This window comes from Camelus bactrianus, chromosome 3, assembly GCF_048773025.1.
Source record: "Camelus bactrianus isolate YW-2024 breed Bactrian camel chromosome 3, ASM4877302v1, whole genome shotgun sequence".
Lineage (NCBI taxonomy): Eukaryota > Metazoa > Chordata > Mammalia > Artiodactyla > Camelidae > Camelus > Camelus bactrianus.
The window spans coordinates 115,681,631-115,703,399 of NC_133541.1; the positions used below are offsets into that span (position 1 = coordinate 115,681,631).

General features: G+C 48.2%; 1 protein-coding gene across 2 annotated transcripts in view; it reads right to left on the reverse strand.

Moving 5' to 3' along the window:
• The window catches only part of CCNJL (cyclin J like), a 50,439-nt gene that overhangs the window by 20,929 nt on the left and 7,741 nt on the right, over nt 1–21,769 (reverse strand). For both annotated transcript variants that reach the window (XM_074361028.1, XM_074361027.1), the window contains exon 3: nt 2,997–3,210. In XM_074361028.1, coding sequence (XP_074217129.1) covers nt 2,997–3,210 — 214 coding nt within the window. The remainder of the gene's footprint in view (nt 1–2,996; nt 3,211–21,769) is intronic.

The following is a 21,769-nucleotide window of genomic DNA, read 5'->3' on the forward strand; positions in this document are numbered from 1 at the left end:
ACAAACTGTGGTCCATCCCCACAGTGGAGCGTTTCTCAGCCACAACAAGAACTGAAGTGCTGATTCCAACACCGACGGGCCTCGAGAACACAACATAATAGAAGCCAGACCCCCGAAAGTCACAAATTGTATGGTTCCTTTTCACACAAACAGACACAGAACAGACGGGTGGTTGCCAGAGGCTGGGGGAAGGAAGGGACGGGAAGTGACTGCTTTAAGAGAAGCACGGGCGCCTTTTGGGGTGATGGACATGTTCTGGAACTGGGGAGCGGCGACGTCTGCACACAGTGTAAATGTGATAAATGCCATGGAACTGGACACTTGACAATGGTTAAAAAGCTGGATTCTATGCTGTGATATGAATTCTACTTCAATAAAAAAAAAAAAAAAAAAAAAAAGCAAAATTCCAAGCTGTGTGACCCTGAGCCTCTCTGAACCGACACAACGGGCAGATGACAGCCAGACCACACAGGCCGGCTGTGAGGCTTCCAGGTGACGTGTGTGGGTAACGGCACAGGGCTGGGCGTGCGGAGAGGGACCCGCCGGTGACGAAGCTGCCGCCCGCTGGGATGCGGTTATCATGAAGCACCGTCAATGCCATCTCACCTGCAACTCATGGGGTCCCCGTGTGGCCCAATTATCTTTTTAATTAAACAACAACAAGCTGAAAGACTAAATACAGGAGAGGCGAGACTCCATTTGTGGTGTATCTATATCTAGGGTATATTTAAAGTAGGATCCTCTCCGGAGTCCAGGTAGGAAATGCAGTTAACGTGGTCACAGAGAGGCAAACGGGCGGCTCTGCCACTGGGCCACTATGGAATGACCTACAAGCTATCGCTTTTCTGCCTCCTTCGTAGGCCTGGAGTCACGGGCCCTGGGCTGGCCCCCACTTTACAGGGGCAGAGATGTGTAGGTGAGAGGGTTCCATCTGCCCCAAGCCCTTACCCAGAAGCGGCTCTCAAAACCTAAGAATGGATAAGTAAGGGCAAGGTGAACTCTCACCCTTCTTATCTGGAAATTATTTGCTATGAAATTAGCAGATCTCAACCCATCCCGAGGCAAGGTGACCCGCCTTGTGGCTGACAGTCCGCCTGGGGAGAGGGGAGGCGGGTAATGAATAGGATTTCAGGCTGTCATGGAAACTTTTATTTCCTGGGGCCTCTGAGCATATGGCAGGTGTCCTGAAAAGTCCGCTCCTGCCGCCCGAGGCTGGCTGCTGCCCTCAGACATGTGGGGTGGGGGGCGTCTGCTTCTCCATCTGAAAGAACCCCTCTCTCTGCCCTGGCGGCGGCAGCGGCACAAAGGAGTCCCCAGGGTGCGCCTCTTGTCCCAGCTCCCCAGACAGACGCCAAGGGAGCCTCCGCGGCCCCATGGAAATCCAAGTCCCCTGCCCCCAGGGGCCGCGATACAGTCCACAGATCACAGACAGCAGGAGGCCAGAGGCCACAGCGCAGACATCTCTAGGGTCTCCTGAAATGCGAGGCTCATCTTGCCCCCCACTGAGGGCATGTGTCCAGAGCCCCCCATCTCTTCTCAAGATGAAAAGGGAGCTGTGTGCGGGTGTGGTTTAGGACACTTAAGCAGTGAGCAGACTGGACTCCCAGCAAGACTGGCTCCTCTGTATAACACAAGAAATTCAGCTCGCCCCAAGATAGAGAAAACCACAAATCAGGAGGCTGTAAACCCAAAGCAGCCAAAGGGTTTATAAATAACAGCGAGTGGAAAGTGCCAGGGTGGAAAACAAGACAGAATTTTGTCAAGACTCTGAAGCCAAGCGTCTGGAACTGGGTGATGGTGCTGGAGGGTTCACAGCTGCGTGCCAGGGACGGACAAAGCCACGGGGGGAAATGGGCACCGTCTGCTCAAGGCATCCGCAGTCATCAAGGACTGGGGAGGGTCCCCAAAAAAGAAATAGGACAACAGCACACTGTAGAGGAGACTGTAAAGTGTGAGTGAATTCGGAGGAGAAAATACTGGACATCAAGGAAATGTGACTGCTGCTAGTCACTGTGGTGTTACTTCACTCCTCTGCGTGAAGGGCAGCTGGGAGACGTGTGGGAGCCCAGCTCCGAAGGAACCCCGAGCTCCATTCATTTCCTTTAGTCCACAGACACCTTTTTTTGGAGACCTTACATCATGCCAGGCTCCCTTCCCTCCCTGAAACTCACTGCTTAGTGGGGAAGGTGGGTGATAATTAAAATCTGGGCAGAGAAACAGCATGTGCAAAGATGGGAGACAGGAGGTGGCTTGGCCGGAACCCAGGGATCGAAGAGGAGAAAGGCATGAGGTCAGAAAGGCAGGACCCTGATGGTTGGTCCTTATCCTAAAACTGCTGGTAAACCAAGGGGGATTTTTAATGACAGGGTGGCGCGGTGGACTGTGATTTAAGCAGATGACCAGAGCAGCAGCCTAAGCATGTAGTATTTCCTACTAAGGCAGACAGACGGATGGTCAATGCTATGCCGTGTTTTTAGCAAAGCCTCATCGGAAGCTAAAAACTCCAAGAAACCTGTGCCCACGCCTGGTGACTACAAAATGGGTCCTGCTTGGCCCCGTGCAAGCAGTCACGTCTCTGAACACCTCTAAGAACAGTGGTTGCTGGGTTCCCCTCCCAGCACATTCAGAGGCCCTATGCCAGAAAGCAGGTGACATGCAGCTAAGACACAGGTTCTGGCATCACGTAGTACTAGGCTCAAATCCTATCTCCTACAGGCAAGCTGGGTGACCCAAGGCAAGTTTCTTAACCTCTCTGTGCTTCAGTGAAATGAGGTAGCAAAAGTATCTGTCCTCTAGGGTCACTGTGTGGATTCATTAAGATCAAGCTGCTAAAATTCTTCTCCCTTAGTCTGGTACATTATAGATGCTAAAGAAAATATTGGTTATTATTACTATAGTTCGCTTTCAGCTAAGGATGAACACAGAAGACGCGCAAAGACCACAGAGATGTGGAATGACCCAGGAGAGCCCCGGGGAAGGAGGAGAGGTCCGCGTACTTGCGAGCAGGAGGCAGGAGACGGCCACGGCATAGAGCTGCTTGGAGGCGGTGATGTTATAGCGATCCAGGAAGTGGTCCAGCAGGTAGACGGCCAGGTGCCGGGCAGCGGGGCAGAGCTGGCAGTGGCTGCTCAGCAGGGTCAAGATGTCGACAAAGAACCGGCGGCTCTTCAGGAGCGGGGAGTGGGCTCGGAAGGCGGGCAGCTTCAGCTCCTGGAACAGGCAGGACAGAAGCGGGGTCAGGGTTGCCTCCCGAGAGGTAAGGGGGCACCGATTCCCTCCACACCCTGTTCGTTTTCCTTCAAGTCCCCGGCTGGCAGCCCCCCAAGTCCAGAAAGTCCTGGACCGCCTCCCATCCGCCCTCACTGAGCACAGGCTCGGGAAGTGTCAGGAACATGATGACAGGGCAGGAGGCAGCTCAAAGAAGCCGGCCATTCCCAGGGAAAGGTGGAGTGTCTGAGATGCACGAGGCCATAAAACATGTAGGCCTTGAGGTTGGAGACCCACCTCCAAATTCTGGTTCTTCTACTCAACTAGGTTGGATGACCTTGGTCACCCGCCTTCACCTTCCTTTCCTCCACAATAGCTAGAGGATGGAAGGAAAAGTGGATGTGCGCTCCCATCCTAGCACACGGCAACCTCTCGGTCCTTGGCTTAATTCCCTCTGTGGGTGGGACTGCAAGAGACACCATTTTCAAAAACTTCAACGTGAAAAAAGTTGTGAAGAGCACAAAGAACTCCCCAACAGCCTTCACCCAGATTCACCAGTTGTTGACATTTTACCTTTTCTCTCTCTGCACACACACATTTTTTTTTTCTAAAAATAAGTGCTAGACATAATATGTCCCCCAAGGAGGGGACTTCTCGTTTGTAATTTATACACTGCTGTGCCATCTGAATTAAAAACCAACAAGATATTATCACCCAACCAAGATTTTTATGATGGAAAAACTTTTCTTGTATATCTACCATACTTACAATTTAACCAAAGTAGACCAGACACGATTTATTTAGGACGTGTCTTTGCAACAGTCTGTTAAATACGGGAAACTAAGGAGAAGTAAAATTGAGGACAAATAAGAAAGGAGAGGCTGGCAGAAAAGGAATAGTGAGAGCTCATGAGGGGCGGGTTCACCAGGGCAGGAGGTTAAAACAAACTGCCCGTCCTCCATATAACCCCTGTCTTAATCCTGGGGCTTCACTTAAGTAGCAACAGATCTGGGACTAGAGATGTCTGTTCATTCATTCATTCATTCATTCAAGAGATATCAATTGATTTATTTAATTTAATAAGTATCAAGTACCTTCTAAACATCAGGCATTATTCTAGGCCCTGGGGTAAAACCTGGAATGAGGTAGACAGAGACTTAAATGTACGATTAAAACTATAAAACCCTTGGGAAAAAAAATGAACAAATCTTTTTGACTTTAGATTAGGCGATGGTTTCTTGGATATGACATCCAAAGCAGAAGGAACAGAAGGAAAAAAAAAAAAGTAAGTTAGACTTCAAAAATTTAAACTTTCAGAAAGTTTTAAGAAAGTGAAAGGCCAGCCCACAGGAGGGGAGAACATGTTTGGAAGCCATATATCAACAAGAGACTCTAACTCAGAATACATAAAAAACTCCTACAACTCGGCAGCAGAAAGACAAACAACAAAATTTAAAAATGGGCAGAGGACTGAAGAGACATTTTTTCCAAGAAGATACAGGAATAGCCAGTAAGTGCATGCAAAGATGTTCAACATCAGGAATCATCGGGGAAATGCAAATCAAAACCACGAGATACCACCTCACACCCATCAGAGTGGCTATGATAAAAACAAAAACAAAACCAGAAAATCAGCAATGTTGGGGAGGATGCGCACAAGCTGGGGCCCTCATACACTGCTGGTGGGAAAGTAGCATGGTGCAGCCAACTGTGGAAAACGACTCGGCGGCTCCTCACAACGTGAAGCACAGAGTTATCACGTGGCCCAGCAATTCCATCCTTGCCCTATATACACTCGAGAAATGGAAACACAGGACCACACAAAAACTTGTTCAGGAATAGTCATATTGGCGTTATTCATAAAAGCCCCCAAATGGAAACAGCTCAACCCAATGCCCATCAACTAACAAGTAGAGAAATAAAATGGAATATTATTAGGCCGCAAAAAGGAATGAAGAATTGATACATGTTGCAACATGGATCAACCTTGAAAACATGTTAAGTGAAAAAAGCCAGTCATAAAAGGCCACATGTTGTATGATCTCATTTACATGAAATGTCCAGTATAGGCAAATCCATGCAAAGAGAAAGTGGATTAGTGATTGCTGGGAGCTGGGGTGGGTGGGGAGACCAATGGGGGGACCTGCTAATGGATAAGGGGTTTCTTTCAGGGATGGTGACAATGTCCTGAAATTAGATAGTGTGGATGGCTGCACAATTCCATGAATATACAAGCAACTGAATGTATACTTTAATGGGATGAATTTATGGTATGTGAATTTTATTTCAACAAAGCTATTATTAAAAAAAATAAGATGGAGGCAGTCTGAAAAAGAAAAAAAAAGGCAGTCTGCAGACAAGAAAACTAAGATGGTACACATCATTCAATCTCATGGAGTTTATGGCCCAGTTAGAGGGAGAGTCGGCAATCAAAGGATAAGGCAATTGCAAAATTTCAAACCTTGATCAACACTACAGAGGGAGGTTGCGGGCCCTCCCTGTCTTCTCTGAGGGAGGGGAGGTCTGCCCTGTGAAAGCAAAGGCTGGTGGAGATTTCATGCTGGGACCTCTTCCCTACTGGCTTGTCCCCCGAGTTGGGGGGCCAGGACACAACCCCTCAGGAGCCCTAGAGTGGTGCACAGGGAACGTGCCCAAGGCCTGAATCAATTACTTCCTGTCCCCAACATTTATACATGAAGAAGCTGATTTTGAAAAAGTCCTGTAACCCCAGGGCTTTCCTTAACTAGCAACAGACCTGAGACTAGAGGAATTTTAATGTATTCTTTCCCTCAATCTTTAAAAAAAATTTTTTTTAAATCAAGGAGAAAATATTTTTTGGGGGAGAGAGAGGTAATTAGGATTATTTATGTATTTATGTATTTATTTATTTAATGGAGGTACTGGGGATTGAACCCAGGACCTCGTGCATGCTAAGCACACACTCTATCATGAGGTACACCCTCCCCAACCCAGAGAAAATCTTTTTTTAATAGTTTATTTTTTATTGAAATAAAGTTGGTTTACAGTTATTGTGTTAGTTTCATGGGTACAGCAAAGTAATTCAGATATGTATTTTTTTCAGATTCTTTTCCATTACAGGTTATTATAAGAAATTGAATATAGTTCCTTGTGCTGTATGGTAAATCCTTGTTTACTTATTTTATACAGTAGTGCGTATCTGTCCCTACTCTCAATTTATCTACCCCCTCCTTTCCCCTTTGGTAACCAAGAGTTTGTTTTCATGTCTGTGAGTCTGTTTTGGTTTTGTGAATAAACACATTTGTAAATTGTTTTTTAGATTCCACGTATAAGTGATATCATATAACATGTCTTTCTCTGTCTGACTTACTTCATTTAGCATGATAATCTCTAGGTCCTTTCATGTTGCTGCAGATGGAAATATCTGACTCTTTTTATGGCTGAGTAGTATTCCATTGTATAAATATACCACAACTTCGTTATCCAGTCATCTGTCGATGGATATTTAGGTTGTTTCCATGTCTTGGCTATTGTAAATAGTGCTGCTATGAACACTGGGGTGCAGGTGTCTTTTTGAAGTAGGGTTCCTGCTGGATATATACGCAGGAGCGGGATTCCTGGGTCATAGGGTAAGTCTGTTTTTAGTTTTTAAGGAAATTCATACTGTTCTCCACAGTGGCTGCACCAACTTACATTCCCACCAACAGTTTAGGAGGGTTCCCTTTTCTCCACACCCTCTCTAGCAGTTATCATTTGTGGACGTTTTGAATCATGGAGAAAATCTTGACGTCTTCAAGGAAAACACCTGGCTTCTTTGTGTATTATTCATCCCCACTGTTTGACGAAGTTATGCAGCCACCATGGGACTTCAAGCTCCTTGAGGGTAGGGGTCTGGGTCTGGGTCTGCTCTTGCTCAGGCTTGTTCTGCCAGCACCCTAGTGTGAGTAGGACATGGTCAGGTGCCCGGAAACTAAATGGTGAAGGAAGGGAGGGGGAGAAGAAAGGCGGGACTGCTGTGGTGAGAACTGAATGCCCTGGGCCCAGAGGAAGGTATGGCCATCCATGTAAAGTAGCAGGGCAGTGGGGACTTCAAGGAGAAGAGATGTACCTAGCCCAGTTCTGGAAGGATGTCTAGGAATTAACCTGTTGAAGACGCAGGAAGGAAAGGAAGCCAGCAAGTTAAAGGCCACACTGGGGTCCCGTCTGGGGAAGCTGGAGCCCTGGGAACATCCAGACAGACAGGGTGTGCCTGGACAAAGCAGGCTACAAAGGTGGGCAGAGTCACAGCCTGTACATCCTGCTAAGATACCCCCTGAGGGTAATGGGGAGCCACTGAAGGTTTTAGAGCAGGGCAATGCCACGGGCAGAACCAGAACAGCCACAGGTGAAGATCTCTCAGCCAGGCTTCCGACAGCTGGCAGCAGCAGCCAAAGTGGGAATGCAGCCCCTGACTCCCAACAACAGCCCCCACAAGCTTGCAAGCTATTTGGGTATTTCCTTTAAGCCAAGGGCTCTAAGGCTGTTGACAAGAAGCAACCACAATCACAGATCCTTGGTGTTCCATAGGCAGCAGCTGCCGGAAATTAGCCAATGACCTTTGGCCAGGGCCGCGCTGCCCTCACCAAGGCAGTTCAAAGGCCCCAAACACCAGAAGTCAGATATGCAACTTCCCTCCCAGCTCAGCCGGCCAAGCTTCACTCCCTCTCTCTGGGGATTTTCCCTTGTGTCAAGAGAAGCTCAAATATTGCAGGCCTTTTCTCTGAATACTCTCCTGCAAAAAGGGCCCACTGGCTCGTGAAGATTTTCACGGGAAGCCATCGGTGCATAAAAGAAACAGTCACGGGCCTTTGGGATGGGTAACAACAGCTCAGGAAGGAGCTAGCAGTAGGGCTTCCTGCATAGGATGGTCTCAAGCATAGACAGGCCTCTGAAAGCTGGGATGACAGCTGCCTGCCATGCTCCCGTCCCCATTCCTGCTTGTCCCTCAGGCACTGCTGTAAACGTCACTTCCTAAGAGAGGCTCTCTCTGACCGTCATCATTCCAGATCAGGAACCCCTTGTTCTCTCTCTCAGCACGCTGTTCTGTATGGACAGTTATTTATGTGTCTCTTCCTGCTAAACTCCAACTCCAGAGAACAAGAGCCACATCCTTCCTGCCCATACCATTTGCCGGGTGCCCAGTAAGTGCCTGGCCGAGGCAGGTGCTCAGAAAATATCTACATGACTGAGAAGGAATGAAGAGCCACCAAAAGGCATGGAGGAAACGTACATGCACGTTAAAACTAAGTGAAAGGAGCCAATGTGAAGTGGCTACAGACTGTACACCTCCCACTGCGTGGCACTCTGGAAAAGGAAAAACTATGGAGAGAGCGAACAAAGGCCAGTGGTCGCCAGGGGTTGGGTGGGGGAGGGAGGGATGGACGGGGGGAGCACGGAGGATTTTTAGGGCAGTGAAACTAATGAATAAGATACCGTAATGTGGATACATGTCATTCTACATTTGTCCAAACCCACAGAACGTACAGCACGGGAGAGTGAACCCCAGTGGAAGCTATGGACTTTGGTGTCCCTATGAGGTGTCCATGCAGGTCCACTGGTTGCAACAAGCGGACCAGTCTGGTGGGGGCTGTTGAAAATGGAGGCGGCTGTGCACATGGAAGGGGCCGGGGATACATGGGAACTCTGTGCACCTTCTGCTCAATACTGCTGTGAACCTACAACTGCTCTGAAAAATACAAAATCTATCCAAGAAAAATAAGAATGAACACAGGGATGTCCCTCCCTGTTCCAAGAACACCCCCTCCCACCCCCGCCACATACGGGGGAGCAGCTTGGCACAGACTACAAAGTCGGGCAGTTCTGGGGTAGAGTCTCACCTCCACTCTTTACTAACCTTCCTAACCTTGGGCATGTGAATTCTGAACCCCAGTGTCCTCATCTGAAATATGGGGCTGGCAACGCCATCATGTTAAGTATCTGGCACTTAACAGCACTCAAGCAAGTGTTAGTGGCCTTTCCCTCAAACTGGGCAATCAAACCTTGGATAAGTTAAGCTTATGTGCCTCCATCGGGCCCTGAAGGATACCTGCCTTGTAGGGTGGGATGAGACTTTCCACCCGAGGGTTTGTAGCTGGGGCTCGGGGGCCTGCCGGCCCCACATGCTCTGCAGAGCCCCAGGGCGGAGCGAAATTAGCAGCTCCGAGCCTTCGCTTCTCCCCTGCACCTCAGAGCGGGGCGATTCTTTGGCAAATGGACAGCAATGCAGGATGCCGCCGTGCCCACCCTGTTTAGCTGAGAGTCCAGCTGACTACTCCCCTAACTCAATTAGGGGGGAAGGCATTCACTCCAAGGGCTTTGCTCTAAGGATCGCATTCTTCCCCAAGCACTCTAGACCCAAGTCAGCTGAAAGGCCACGGCAGCCGGGTGCATGAAGCCAGCCCCTCCGATGAGCGGCCTGGATTCCAGTAACAAAAGAGCAGCCTGCAAGGGGCGGCTGGCCCGGGAAGCTCTCCTGGATTAGGCAGGCACTTGGCAGGCACTCAGCAGCCGGCGGGGGCGGAAAGGGGCAGGAACTGGCCAGGCGGTGACCTTGCTCACTGCGGGGGCCAGGGGCAGCATCGATGCCGGTACCGTACCGGCACAAAGGCTGCAGGGACGAAGGGCACAGATGAAGAGGGGCGGAGGGGTGGAGGGAAGGACAGAGGCTTCCTGAAACTCTCCCTCCCCAGCTGCTGGTCCTTTATCACCTGAGCCAGATGGGAGGGCACGTGCGCCTCAGGTACATCCAGACATGAGCAGGGCACGGGGACAGATGGCCCTGATGGAGTTTGGGGTGGGGGTGGGGGGAAATCTACCTTAAAAAAAAAATCTGCTTTTATCTCAGGAGTTTATTGTATTTTTAAAAATAATAACAATGGACTGGAAGAAAACTATTAGACAGACACTGAAATGTGACCCAGTGGTTGTCTCAGAGGGCTGGGAATCTCACGTGATTTTTACTTTTATGCTTGTCAACATCACCCAGATTTTTAAAAACATTCCGTGTACAACCACTTTATTATTTCAATTACTGCGTTTCCAGTTTGAGAAAAATGGAGAGGGTCTAGACACCCACTGTATTCATAAGGCCCTGAGAATTCCCCGGCAACCCTACGTCAATCACCGCTTTGATAAAACTAGCCTTTTAATAACCACATCCCTCCGGCCAGAGGCGTGCTCCACCTCCCACTTCATCCTCACAAGATGCGAAGACCCCACCCAGGCACGACCCAGCAGAAGTGCTCCTTTTTCCTTTTTACTAATTATAAATTCTGTGTTCACTGGCAAATTTTCAGAAGTAGAAAAGACGAACAAATATCACTTATAGCCCCTAGTGCAGAGAGAAGTACTGTTAAGTTTCATGTGGATTCCTCAGATGATTCTCTGCACCAACTTTCACAGAGCGGGACCCCCAGCTACAAGAGCGCCCCCCTCCCCTTCAGAGGGCACCGGAAACTGTCTTCAGTGGCTGTCTTGAGGTTCCAATATAAAGCTGTGCCGTGATGTAACCAGACCCCTGTTCTGCACATTTGGGCTGCATCTCTTCCTCCCGGTCTCATCAGAGACCCTCCCTGACCCCTCCTCTGCTGCAGCATCCTCCCAGTCAGCTGGTACTGCTGACTTGAGTGATCATCTGTTGCCCCACCTACAACGTGCTCTCCCAGAGGCAGGGAGGGAGGGAAGGAAGCAGGGAGGGAGGAGCCGCTACCCTCCAGGTCTCGGCCGTGCCCCTAGTACCTGGCACACAGTTAGGGCGAATGAAATTCTGTCCCGTGAGTGAATGAATGTATGAGTGAATGAATGGTGTGTTCCGTGGGGTAAACACAGGTGGGAGCCAAGCAAACACCAATGGAGGGGTCCTCCCTCCACCTGTGGCCGTCTCTGCCCTGCTCCCCCAGGTCTCCCTTAGCGGGGCCTGCACCCTTAACTGGGGTAGCCCATGAGGTTGGGGGACAGTCCCCGAGTGGGAAACCCCGGGGAGACCAGAAGTGCCATTCTGGGGCAAAGAAAGGCGGTGGGCGTCAAGACAAGCTTGAGCCCTTTAGAAATATTCTCCCTGCTGAGATTAAAAACCACCGCCTCCACCCGCAAGAGCTCTGCCTGAGGCTTCTGAGGCAGAAAGAGGATTACCTGAGAGGGACAGCGCTCTGGAAAGGCCAAGGGCAAGTGAGTCAAACCCCACAGGAAGCCCCAAGGCAAGCGACATGCAGAGCCACAGGGCCGCCTGGACAGGCTTCAGAGGATTCCACGCTCTCCCCTGGGCAGAGGTGCAAACACTCCACGCCTGTGCTGGGCTCAGACGTGCCTGGAACAGGGCAAGGCCAGCCCCAAGTGCAGCTCGGCAGACCCTGAGCCCACAGCCAGGACCGCCGGCCGGGGACCCCAGCCTGTCACCGTTGCAGGGCGGACGGGGGATAAAATGCAGCATGTGCTGCCCACACACAGGTTCTGCCGGCATTCTGAGGCTTTCTTTGAAGGTCACGTGCACTGTGAAAGCTCTGCCAGTCACCCCTGGCAGCAGGGAGGACCGGAAGTCTTCATCTGACCCCTTGGTGTCCTGTGCTGTGTTACTGTCTAACTGCCTCACTAGTAACCCACTCTTCCTTCCAATCATAGCTTAAAAGTCACTTCTGAGAAGAGTGCTCCCTGATCACACCCGTGTCAGAGAGCCCCCCGAGGATCTAGGAGTCTCCATCCATCCGTCCACCCAGCCATTCACCGTCCTTCATCCCTCGACTGTAAACCTCACAGGCAGGCAGGGACTGGGGCGCCTTGTTCCGCTCTGTGACCCCAGTGCCTGACACCAAGGACATACTCAATACCCACCCAGATCTCCCAATCTGGGGAATGGCTGATACGTGAAATGAAAGGTAAGGAAAAAATGAGTTGCTCCTGATCTTAGGTTGAATAAAACTATTCATTATAATAAACAATTCCAACTGCTCCCAAAGCCTGGTGAGGGAGTACAAGAAACTGGGGGTACTGAATTACAGAGAAAAGAGGAAGCTCTGTCCTTGCTTTTGGGTGGCATGTACCTCAGTCTCCCCAACAGCAGCAGAGGGTTCCCAAAAAGGAAGCAGGGCAGTGTTAACAGAGGACTGGGAGCTGTAAGAATTATAAATTATGCCCTCTATACTCGGTCATTTCAAAGCTAACGTTTCCCAGTGTGAGTTCTGTGACACCCCAGTCCCTGAAGAAAAGGGTTCTGTGAGCCGTTGGTTTGGGAAACCCTGCATACTACATGGCTTCTCCCTAAAAGGAACCCATCATGTATTAGGCCATCAGAGGCCCTCAAACATCAGTTTGGGAAAAAAACGTAGTTTTGAGAAGACTCTAGGTTGAATTTATTTATCTACCCCCTGCCCCTTCTGGGGTGCAGAGTAACAGCATCCCAGAGAGCGCGTTCTGCCAAATGGTGCTTTACTTCGGGTGCTGGCAGCTGGGCACTTGTGAGCTGGGAAGAATTAAACCCCAGCGCATCTGCAAGGCAAGATTCTGGTGAAAATCCTTGGCTCAGTTCCTAATAATCTGATGCTTCTAAACTGAGGTTAATTGAAGAGCTTGCTGAGATTAAAAACCACAGCCTCCACCTGCAGAATGCCTCGGTAAGCATTTCCACAAGGCCGTGGTTATTAGGAGCCTAAGGAGAGGCACGAGAGGCCACAAACGCCAGCTCACGGGAACCCCAGGCAGCAGAGGGCTGGGTGTGCTGCCGTGGGGGGTCAGGCACTGGGCCCAAGATTAAATTCCCCTACTGCCCCATCTCTTATATTATATATACATTTATAATTTTGGCAGCTTCCAATCCTCTGTCAACACAGACCAGTTTCCTCCTCGGTAACACTCTGTTGCTACTGGACAGACTGGGGCACATGCCACCCTAAGACAAGGACAGAGCTTTCTCTTTCCTTTGGAACTCAGCTCCCTGAGTTCTGTACCTCACTTCTGGTCTCCAGGAGTATTTGGAACTGCTCGTTATGATGAACAGTTTTATACGACCTTCCATTATATAAATATATGTATAATATACATATGTAACATGAAAGCTTATATCTCATTTGCCAGACACTGCGCTCCGTGGATTCTGTCCTCTCGCCCTCCAGTAGGCCCAGTATTACATCAGCATCCCAGTATTCCAGACAAGGATGGCTCAGAGAGGCTGAGTAACCTGCTGAAGGCCACACAGCTAATAAAGGACGCACCTGAATCTGCTCTTTCTGACTCTGCACTCTTAACACTATGTGTTGGGGCCCCCATGGGATAGTTCAGGTTTGTTTGTGTTTTCCTTCCAAAATAATGTTACAATTAACTGATTAGAAAATATCTTACTGCAGAAATTTTAGAAAATATAAGTACAAAGAAAAGTAAAATCGCCGACAATCCCACACCAGGCGACAGCTGTGAGTACGTGCAAGTGTCACGCTGTGCCCTTCCAATCTCGTTTCTCCGCACACAGACGCCCCCGACACTTTTCCCCAATTCAGGCTCTCCATCCCCACATGCACCCTCTTGAGGCAGCAGCACTGTCTCTAACACTGGTACCCGGGAGACGGGGGCACGGAAGTGCAAAGGCCAAGGCCACATTGCAGGTCAGTGGCACATCCTGGCTTGGATGTCAGAGGAGCTGGCCGGGCCTGGGCTCTGACACTGCTTCAAATGTGACAACCCAGCAGGGCTGAGCTGCTCTCTCCCACCAGTCTCTGAAAAAAACCCACTCCAGGTCTCCACCGGTGCTTCCCACCATGCTCATCCTCCCTGCTGCCAACTACTGCCTCCCCACGGAGGCTGGGCCCCCAGACACTGGGCCAGCTGCTTGGGAAACAGCTCCAGCGGTCCAGTCTGCCTGAGAACAGAGCAGCAAGACATGAAGAAACACCCTGGGTAACCAAGGTGACCAACAGGAAGCAGAGACTTGCAAATCGCAAGGGAAAAAGAAAGGTGTTGGCGTGAGAGGGGGTTGGTGGTTCTTCAGGGGCCTCAAGAGGACACACCACTGACCTGGCAGGCCCTGCAAAGCCAGAGTATCACTCACCTTCCTTCCCCTCTCGGCCCGATTGCTTCATAGAGCCCAAGGAGGCATTTTCTGTAAAGAATCCACTTCTCTGCGGGAACATTATTTCAACATTCTCAAGAGGGTGGCTTGCAGTACATGAAGCCACCACTGCCGGTGACATCCCCTCCTGCCCATGTCTGGCCTATAGCTTCCTTGCAGCACAGAGCGAGGTGGCCCTCAGCCACCCCGTCTCTCACAGGCCCCCTGAACTCCGCAAATGGCCAGAGGCCCAGCTCCAGACACACCTCCTCGTTCCCAGGAGACAGAGCCACAGGGTACACTCTGCACAAGGCCCTGCTCCAGCTGCTGGGCATCCCACCGTGGCCAGAGGCATGCCTGCCTGCCCCCTCGGTGGTACCCCTCCCGCCCCTCCCACGGAGCTCTGCCAACACCCCCATGGACAACACCCAGCGCCTTTTTATTAAATGCCCCCCCACATGACCACATCTCACCCTTCTCTCACAGCCTCCGTCACCTAGGAGGAGGGGTCATGATGTGCCCCCTTCTATGCAGGTTCTTTGCAACAGGTGCAACCCTCCTTTCCCCTGGGGTCATCAGTCCTAAGCTGTGACCTCAGAAGCCCTTCACTCCACACTTCCAGCTCCCCTCCCTAATTTCCAGGTTCCTTCTGATGGATTCTCCTGGGCACCCTGATTCCACCTTGCAGCCTGAAATGGGTGAATAAGGTCACCACCACCACTAACTCCCTGTCACTCCACTGGGACTCTACTCCCCTGCTGACCTACAGGCCAGGGTTTCTGTGACTGTGGTCAGTGGACCGCAGACCCTGGAATCTCCTGGGGACCTACTGAAACACAGAGGTCTCCCCCCTGTACTGAGTTGGATAGTGTCTCTTCCAAATGCAGGTCTACCCAGAACCTCAGAATGTGACCTTATTTGGAAATAGAGTCTTTACAGATGCAATCAAATTAAAACGAAGTCAGTTTGGATTAGGGTGGGCCCTGGTCCAATGACTGGCATCCTTACAGGGAGAGAAAACCAAGACAGACATACAGAGGGGAGACTAGGCAAAGACAAACACAGGGAGGAGGCCAGGTGAAGATGGGGGCAGAGAACAGAGCGGCGCAGCTACAAGCCAGGAACACCAAGGACTGCCGGGAACCACCCGATGCTGGAAGAAGCGAGGAAGGATCCTCCCTGAGAGCCTCTGGAGGGAGCACGGCCCTGCAGACTCCTGGATTTCAAACCTCTGGCATCCAGAACTGAGAGGGATATACATTTCTGTTGTTTTAAGTCACCCTGTTTGAGGCAGCGCTAGGAATCTATCAGCCTCCCTATTTCCTGACTTACTGAATCGGATTTCCTGGGACAGAGCTGGGCACCTGTCTGAGCTTTATAAGCACTTATTTGAGCCTGATGCTCGACTATAAGCTCCACAAAGGTAGAGAGTTTGGGGGCTTAAAAATTAAAAAACAATTTTTTTTTTAAATGGAGGTATTGAGGATTGAACCCAGGACCTTGTGCATGCTGAGCATGCACTCCACCACTGAGCTATACCCCCAGCCCGAGTGTGTTGTTCATCGTTTGTATCCCCAGTGGCCAGCAGTGAGTGGCATGTGGTCGGCTGCTAAAAAAACATATATTGAACGCAATGCGTGCCAATGTCGGGAACTTCAGCGCCTTGTCAGGATGTCAAAGAAATTTTAATAATCAAATGAGATAACGTGCATCAAACACTCAACAATGTCCGGCATATTGTGCCCAATAAACAGCTACTCCCTTAATTCAGAGGGCAGTGGGAGTCTTTAAAGATCAGACAGAAACAGGGGGGAGGGCTGCCCTGGGCCCTGGTAGGTGAATTCCTGCACTCTCACCTCCTTTCGGAAGCTGTTCACACTTTTCTAGGCAATGAGGTGTCACCGTTGGTACAGTGGTTAAGGCTACGCGCTTTGGAGCCAGATTGCCTGGGTTCAAATCTTGGCTCTGCCGTCTACCTGCTGTACGACCTTGGGGAAGTTATTTAACCCTCTAAATGTTAGCATGTCTCATCTGTAAAATGGGTATAAAATGAGGGTAATTTAGTACCTACTAGAGGAGGTTGCCCGAGGACTCAGATAACGGGAGGGAATGTCAGTCAAGCACACAATAAGTATCCATTACTGGGGAGTATCACTGCTAACTTTCACAACCATTAACAAATGGAATGGCCATATGTGGGTTCAGATGATGGTCCTCAGTTGTGCTAAAGACAGCCCCTCCCTTGGGGCCATGGTATCTCCTGGCAGAGCCTCCCAGGGTCTGCAGGTAATACACAGGGTTCAGTAAGTGACTGCCTGATAAAGAAGTCATCTGCCAACAAGCCACAGGGACAGCCAAGGAAATGAGCTAGAATTCTGCCTCCCCAGGCTCACAGGGGCTACCTGTGGCCACCCGGCTTCCCCCTTCCTGACCCAAGTGCTGAATCCCCTTCACCCAAATCAGGCTTCCAGGGTGGATCCTGACACTTGGGAAGACGTCACTAGTGGTTGGACAAAAACTCCCCCAGAAGCCGCTTCATGGCCCATCTTAAAGGTAACCATGCAGAATAAACCCTGAAATATTAAGGGACGATGGGGTACTGTGTCTGCATCTTGGTCCAGGAGAAAAAAAAAATGTATGAAGATAGAAAAAGGGGATGATAAGGGCAAATGTGTTAACATATTCACAGTTGTGTACTGGTGCTGGCAACTCCTCTCAAAGTCTGGAATGATTTCAAAACATACAGTTAACACAAAAGAGACCAATGTGAGAGTTCCACTCAGAGCCAACAGCCCTGTACCACTGGCCCCCGCCTTCTCCGCCTGCTGCGTGGCTGCCCCGGATGCCGCGCGCTGAGGGGAAGTTCACGTTGCACATCACTGCCTTGAGGGCTGGCTGCAACTCCTTTACTTGTCAAAAGTCAGCCTCCAGACAGATCGTGAAGTTTGGAGGTGCCAGCTCTCCCAGGTGCCATTCTCTACCAGCAGATGGAGTTAATGGCAGCCAGGCTACTGCCCCACAGGACAGTGAAGTCCGGGAAGCAATGCATGGGCTGTGAGGCACAGACCCCAGATAAGGGGTCCGTGATGAGCACACAGGGACCGGGCAGGGTGGGGGTGGGGAGCTCTTCTGCAGCAGCTGCTCTGATCAGAACTGGGGAGACACAGCCCAGCCTGCTCTCCAGGACTCGCCGTCTAGGGAGGGAGCCAGATCCAAGTGGAATAAACCCATTAATATGTGTAAAATTACAAATCGTGCTGAGTGCTAAAGGAATAATGGAGGGTGGTCTGAGGACAAAACAGGGGTCCAGCCTGAGTCAGGGAAGGTGATGTTTGAGCTGACAGCTAGAGAACAATTAGCTTACCGCATATTCTAGTCCCACAGAGTAGGGAAGTATATAAACCAAACTGTTAACAGTAAACACAAGTTAAGGACACCATGAGGAAGTTAACAGGTCAAATCAAGAACAGGGGCATTCTTCAGGACAAACGACCTGGTTTCTCCAAAACCCAATGGCATGAAAAAAATTTATTGAAAATGATAGGGGACAGGGAGACCATTATAATAAAAGACTTAAGAGTAATTTTTTAAAAACCTACTGAATGGGAGAAAATATTTGCAAATGGTATAACCAATAAGGGGTTAATATTCCACATATATAAACAGCTCATACAACTCAACATCAAAAAAACCAGATTAAAAAATGGACAGACGTACTGAATAGGTATTTTTCCAAAGAGCAAATGCAGGGAATCAACAGGCACATTAAAAAAGATGCTTAACATCACTAATCATCAAAGAAATGCAAATCAAAATCACAATGAGATATCACTCACACCTGTCAGAAGGGCTGTCATCAAAAAGAACACAAATCACAAATGTTGGAGAGGCTGTGGAGAAAAGGGAACCCTCCTGAACTGCTGGTGGGAATGTAAATCGGTGCAGCCACTGTGGAAAACAGTATGGAGATTCTCAAAAAGCTAAAAATAGAACTACCATATGACTACTACTGGGTATATCCCTGAAAAAAAACAGAAACATTAATTTGGAAAGACACGTGCACCCCAATGTTCATAGCAGCATTATTCACATTTCCAAGATATGGAAGCAACCTAAGTGTCCATCAACAGATGAATGGATAAAGAAGATGTGAGATGTGTATATCTATATCTACACACACACACACACACACACACACACACACACACACACACACACACACACACAATGGAATACTACTCAGCCATAAAAAATGAAATTTTGCCATTTGCAGCAACATAGATGGACTTGGAGAACATTATGCTAAGTGAAATAAGTCAAAGACAAGTAGTGTATATCACTTATATGTGGGATCTAAAAAACACAACAAGCAAATAAAAACGAAAAAGAAGCAGACTAACAGATACAGAGAAAACAAACTAGTGGTTACTAGTGGGGAGAGGGAAGGGAGGAGGGCCAGTACAGGAACACGAGATGAAAAAGGGGTATGAAGGGATTGTATGAAATTGTGTGTGAAACTTTTGAAAATTGTAAAGCCCTACAGAATTTAAAGAATCTTTCACTCAATGAAAAAAACGTAATGCACAGATCTTTTCTGGACTGTGATTCGAACAATGCAACTATATAAAAGCCATTTCTGAGACAGCTGGGGAGAACTGAATATGGACTGAGCAATAGGAGATTATTAATGAATGGCGGTTAGTTTTGTAATAATGGCATAGTTTTTTTGTTCTTTTTTTTCTTTAAAAGGCCTTTATCTGTTAGTAGATACTTACAGGTGAAATGACATGCTGTCTGTGGAACAGACAAAATGGGTACTGAGGGGGAGGACATGGCTCAGTGGTAGAGCGCATGTTTAGCATGCACAGGGTTTTGGGTTCAGTCCTCAGTACCTCCTCTAAAAATAAATAAATAAACCTAATTACCTCCCCCACCCCCAAAAAAAAGAAAAAGAAAAGTTTAAAAAAAAGAAATGGGTACTAAAGCTGGGTAGAGGGTACATGAGGATTTATTCTACTATTCTCTCTACTTTTGGGTATCTTTTCACTCCAAAGAGTCAGCTTTTTCACAATGACCAGAAAAATCAATCGTTATTTAGTGCAAAGTTATCTGCCACGTCACATCTCATGACTCCGCCTACTTTAGTGTATGGATGAACCACAGCGAAACCAACTCCCTTCTGATGGGCATTTAGGTTTTCTACAACTTTTCCTTACAATAACTGAACCTGTCCAATTCCTGATGCTTCTTTATGTTTTGATGATCTTCCTTTCCCCTCCTTGTCACCCCTACCCATCCACTCAAGTCACTGGATGACCATTTCTGGACTAAGTAAGTAGCTGGTGGTACCAGCATGGATGTCCCTGTCACACAGAATGCTCTGGCTGTGGTACCTTCTGCTCCAGTGACCTGCGGGGGAGCTGGTGCCTGAGGACAACTCAAATTGAGACTCAGGACTCAGTTTCCAAGCAACTGCCACATGGGGACAGGAGGAAGCACACACTGAAAGGATGGGGCTAAGAGAGAGCCTGGGGAGTTTTCCAGCCAGGGCCGAAGGTCAGCAGTCCTCACCCAGCCTAACATAGGTCTCAGGCTGGTTCCCTGCTGCAAACGGTCTCCCCAGTTCCCGCAAGGTATTCAGAGTTCCTACCCTTTCTCTTCCATCCTTTAGTGCTTTTCCCATCCTGGCTTTCTGATCCTTTTAAACACAGTCAGGAAGCACCATTTTGAGCTACTGAAAGGGCATGGATTTTTTCTTTTTAAGTTAATATTCAGGGTTAGCAAAATTACTGGGAAGCACTCTCCCACCCCACTGGTGGAAGTGCCAACTGGTGCAGCTTTTTGGAATTGAATGGTGATACGCAAAGTTCTTAAACCCTGCCAACCAGCAATTCCATTTTAGGAATTTATTCTCTTATTCTCATTTATCTCTCACACCTAGATAGAGGACTAGGGTCACCACTGCAATGCTGTGGAAAATCAAACGGTACAGCAGAAATGACCCAAAAGACCATCAGAAAGGGAATGAATGAACAAATCATGTAATATACATACACGGGAAGACTACTCAGCGATAAAAAAGAAAGAAACTCCAATAGATACAACACAGGCGATTCTCAAAAGCATTACACGAAGTAAAAAAAGGCAGACAGAAAAGCACACACACGTGTAAACCCCATTTATATGACAGTCTAGAAAAGACAGGCTAATTCACACAGACAAAAAGCAGATCGCTGACTGCCTGGGGCTGGGAGCAGGATGGGGTGAGTGACAGAGAAAAGGCACCCGGGAACTTTCTAGGTTGATGGCAATTTCTACAGCTTGACTATGCTGGTAGTTACATGAGTATATACATTTGTCAAAACTCTCTGTACACTCCAAAGTGTATATATACTTAAGATCGGTACACTGTACTGTATATAAGTTATACTTCAATTTTAAAAAATGAATAAGCAGTTCCATCTAAAATGTCCAACAAAGGAGGGAGGGTACAGCTCAAGTGGTAGAGAGCATGCTTAGCATGCATGAGGTCCTGGGTTCAATCCCCAGTACCTCCTCTAAGAAAAAATCAATGAAGAAACCTAAATACCCCCCCCACCAAAAAAAAAAAACCCAAAAAATTGATCCAAAGAAAAAAAAAGGTCCAACAAAAAAATGAATTAATCAAATCATGGTATAGCCATACAATAAAACATTATGCATGATACCACAAAAGAATGGTTGATGACACAGAAAGCTATTTAGTATATACGGTTAAGAAAAAAATTGTTAAGGAAATATAATGTACTATGATAATAGTTATATAAAATAAAATGTATATATTTGGATAAAAAATTGACCAAAAAGAAACATTCCATTCATTAATTCAATACAAATATACTGAATATCTACTATACACCTTTATTGTTACAATGAGCAGAAAAGACCAAAAAAATTCCCTTCTGGTCATGGAGCTTCTGTTTGGTGGTTTCATAAAAAATATTTAAATTATTAAAACATACACATTAAAAAAATCAAATGGTACAGAGAAGTGTATGAATTCTACTACCACTTGTGTTAGAACAGACACGCTTGGTTTGTTCGTGCACAGAATAGCTCTGGAAGGACTCATGAGAAACTGGGATCCTTCAGATCCCTCTTGGGGAGGGAAACCAGGGGAACGTGGGCAGGGCTGGAAGGAAGCCTCGTCACCGTCTACCCTTTCACAGAGTTTGGGTTTGTCTTTTTTCTTTTTTTCACCATGTTCCTGTATTATCTATTCTCAATAAACACAACCCAATTGTTTCTAATTTTTTTTGCTAACATCTAACAGTTAGGAGTTGGGAGGAGAAGAATGATATGGAAACATGATATACTGCAAAATCAATAAAGTGTTTTGAAAAAAGATATTTTCCATTTTTACTAAAAAAAAAAAAATTCCCAACTAAAAAGGTACTGTGATGACACTCACATGAAAAAACAGCGGAACCCACACCAAAATGTCAACTGATTACCTCCGAGGGGTGGGATGGG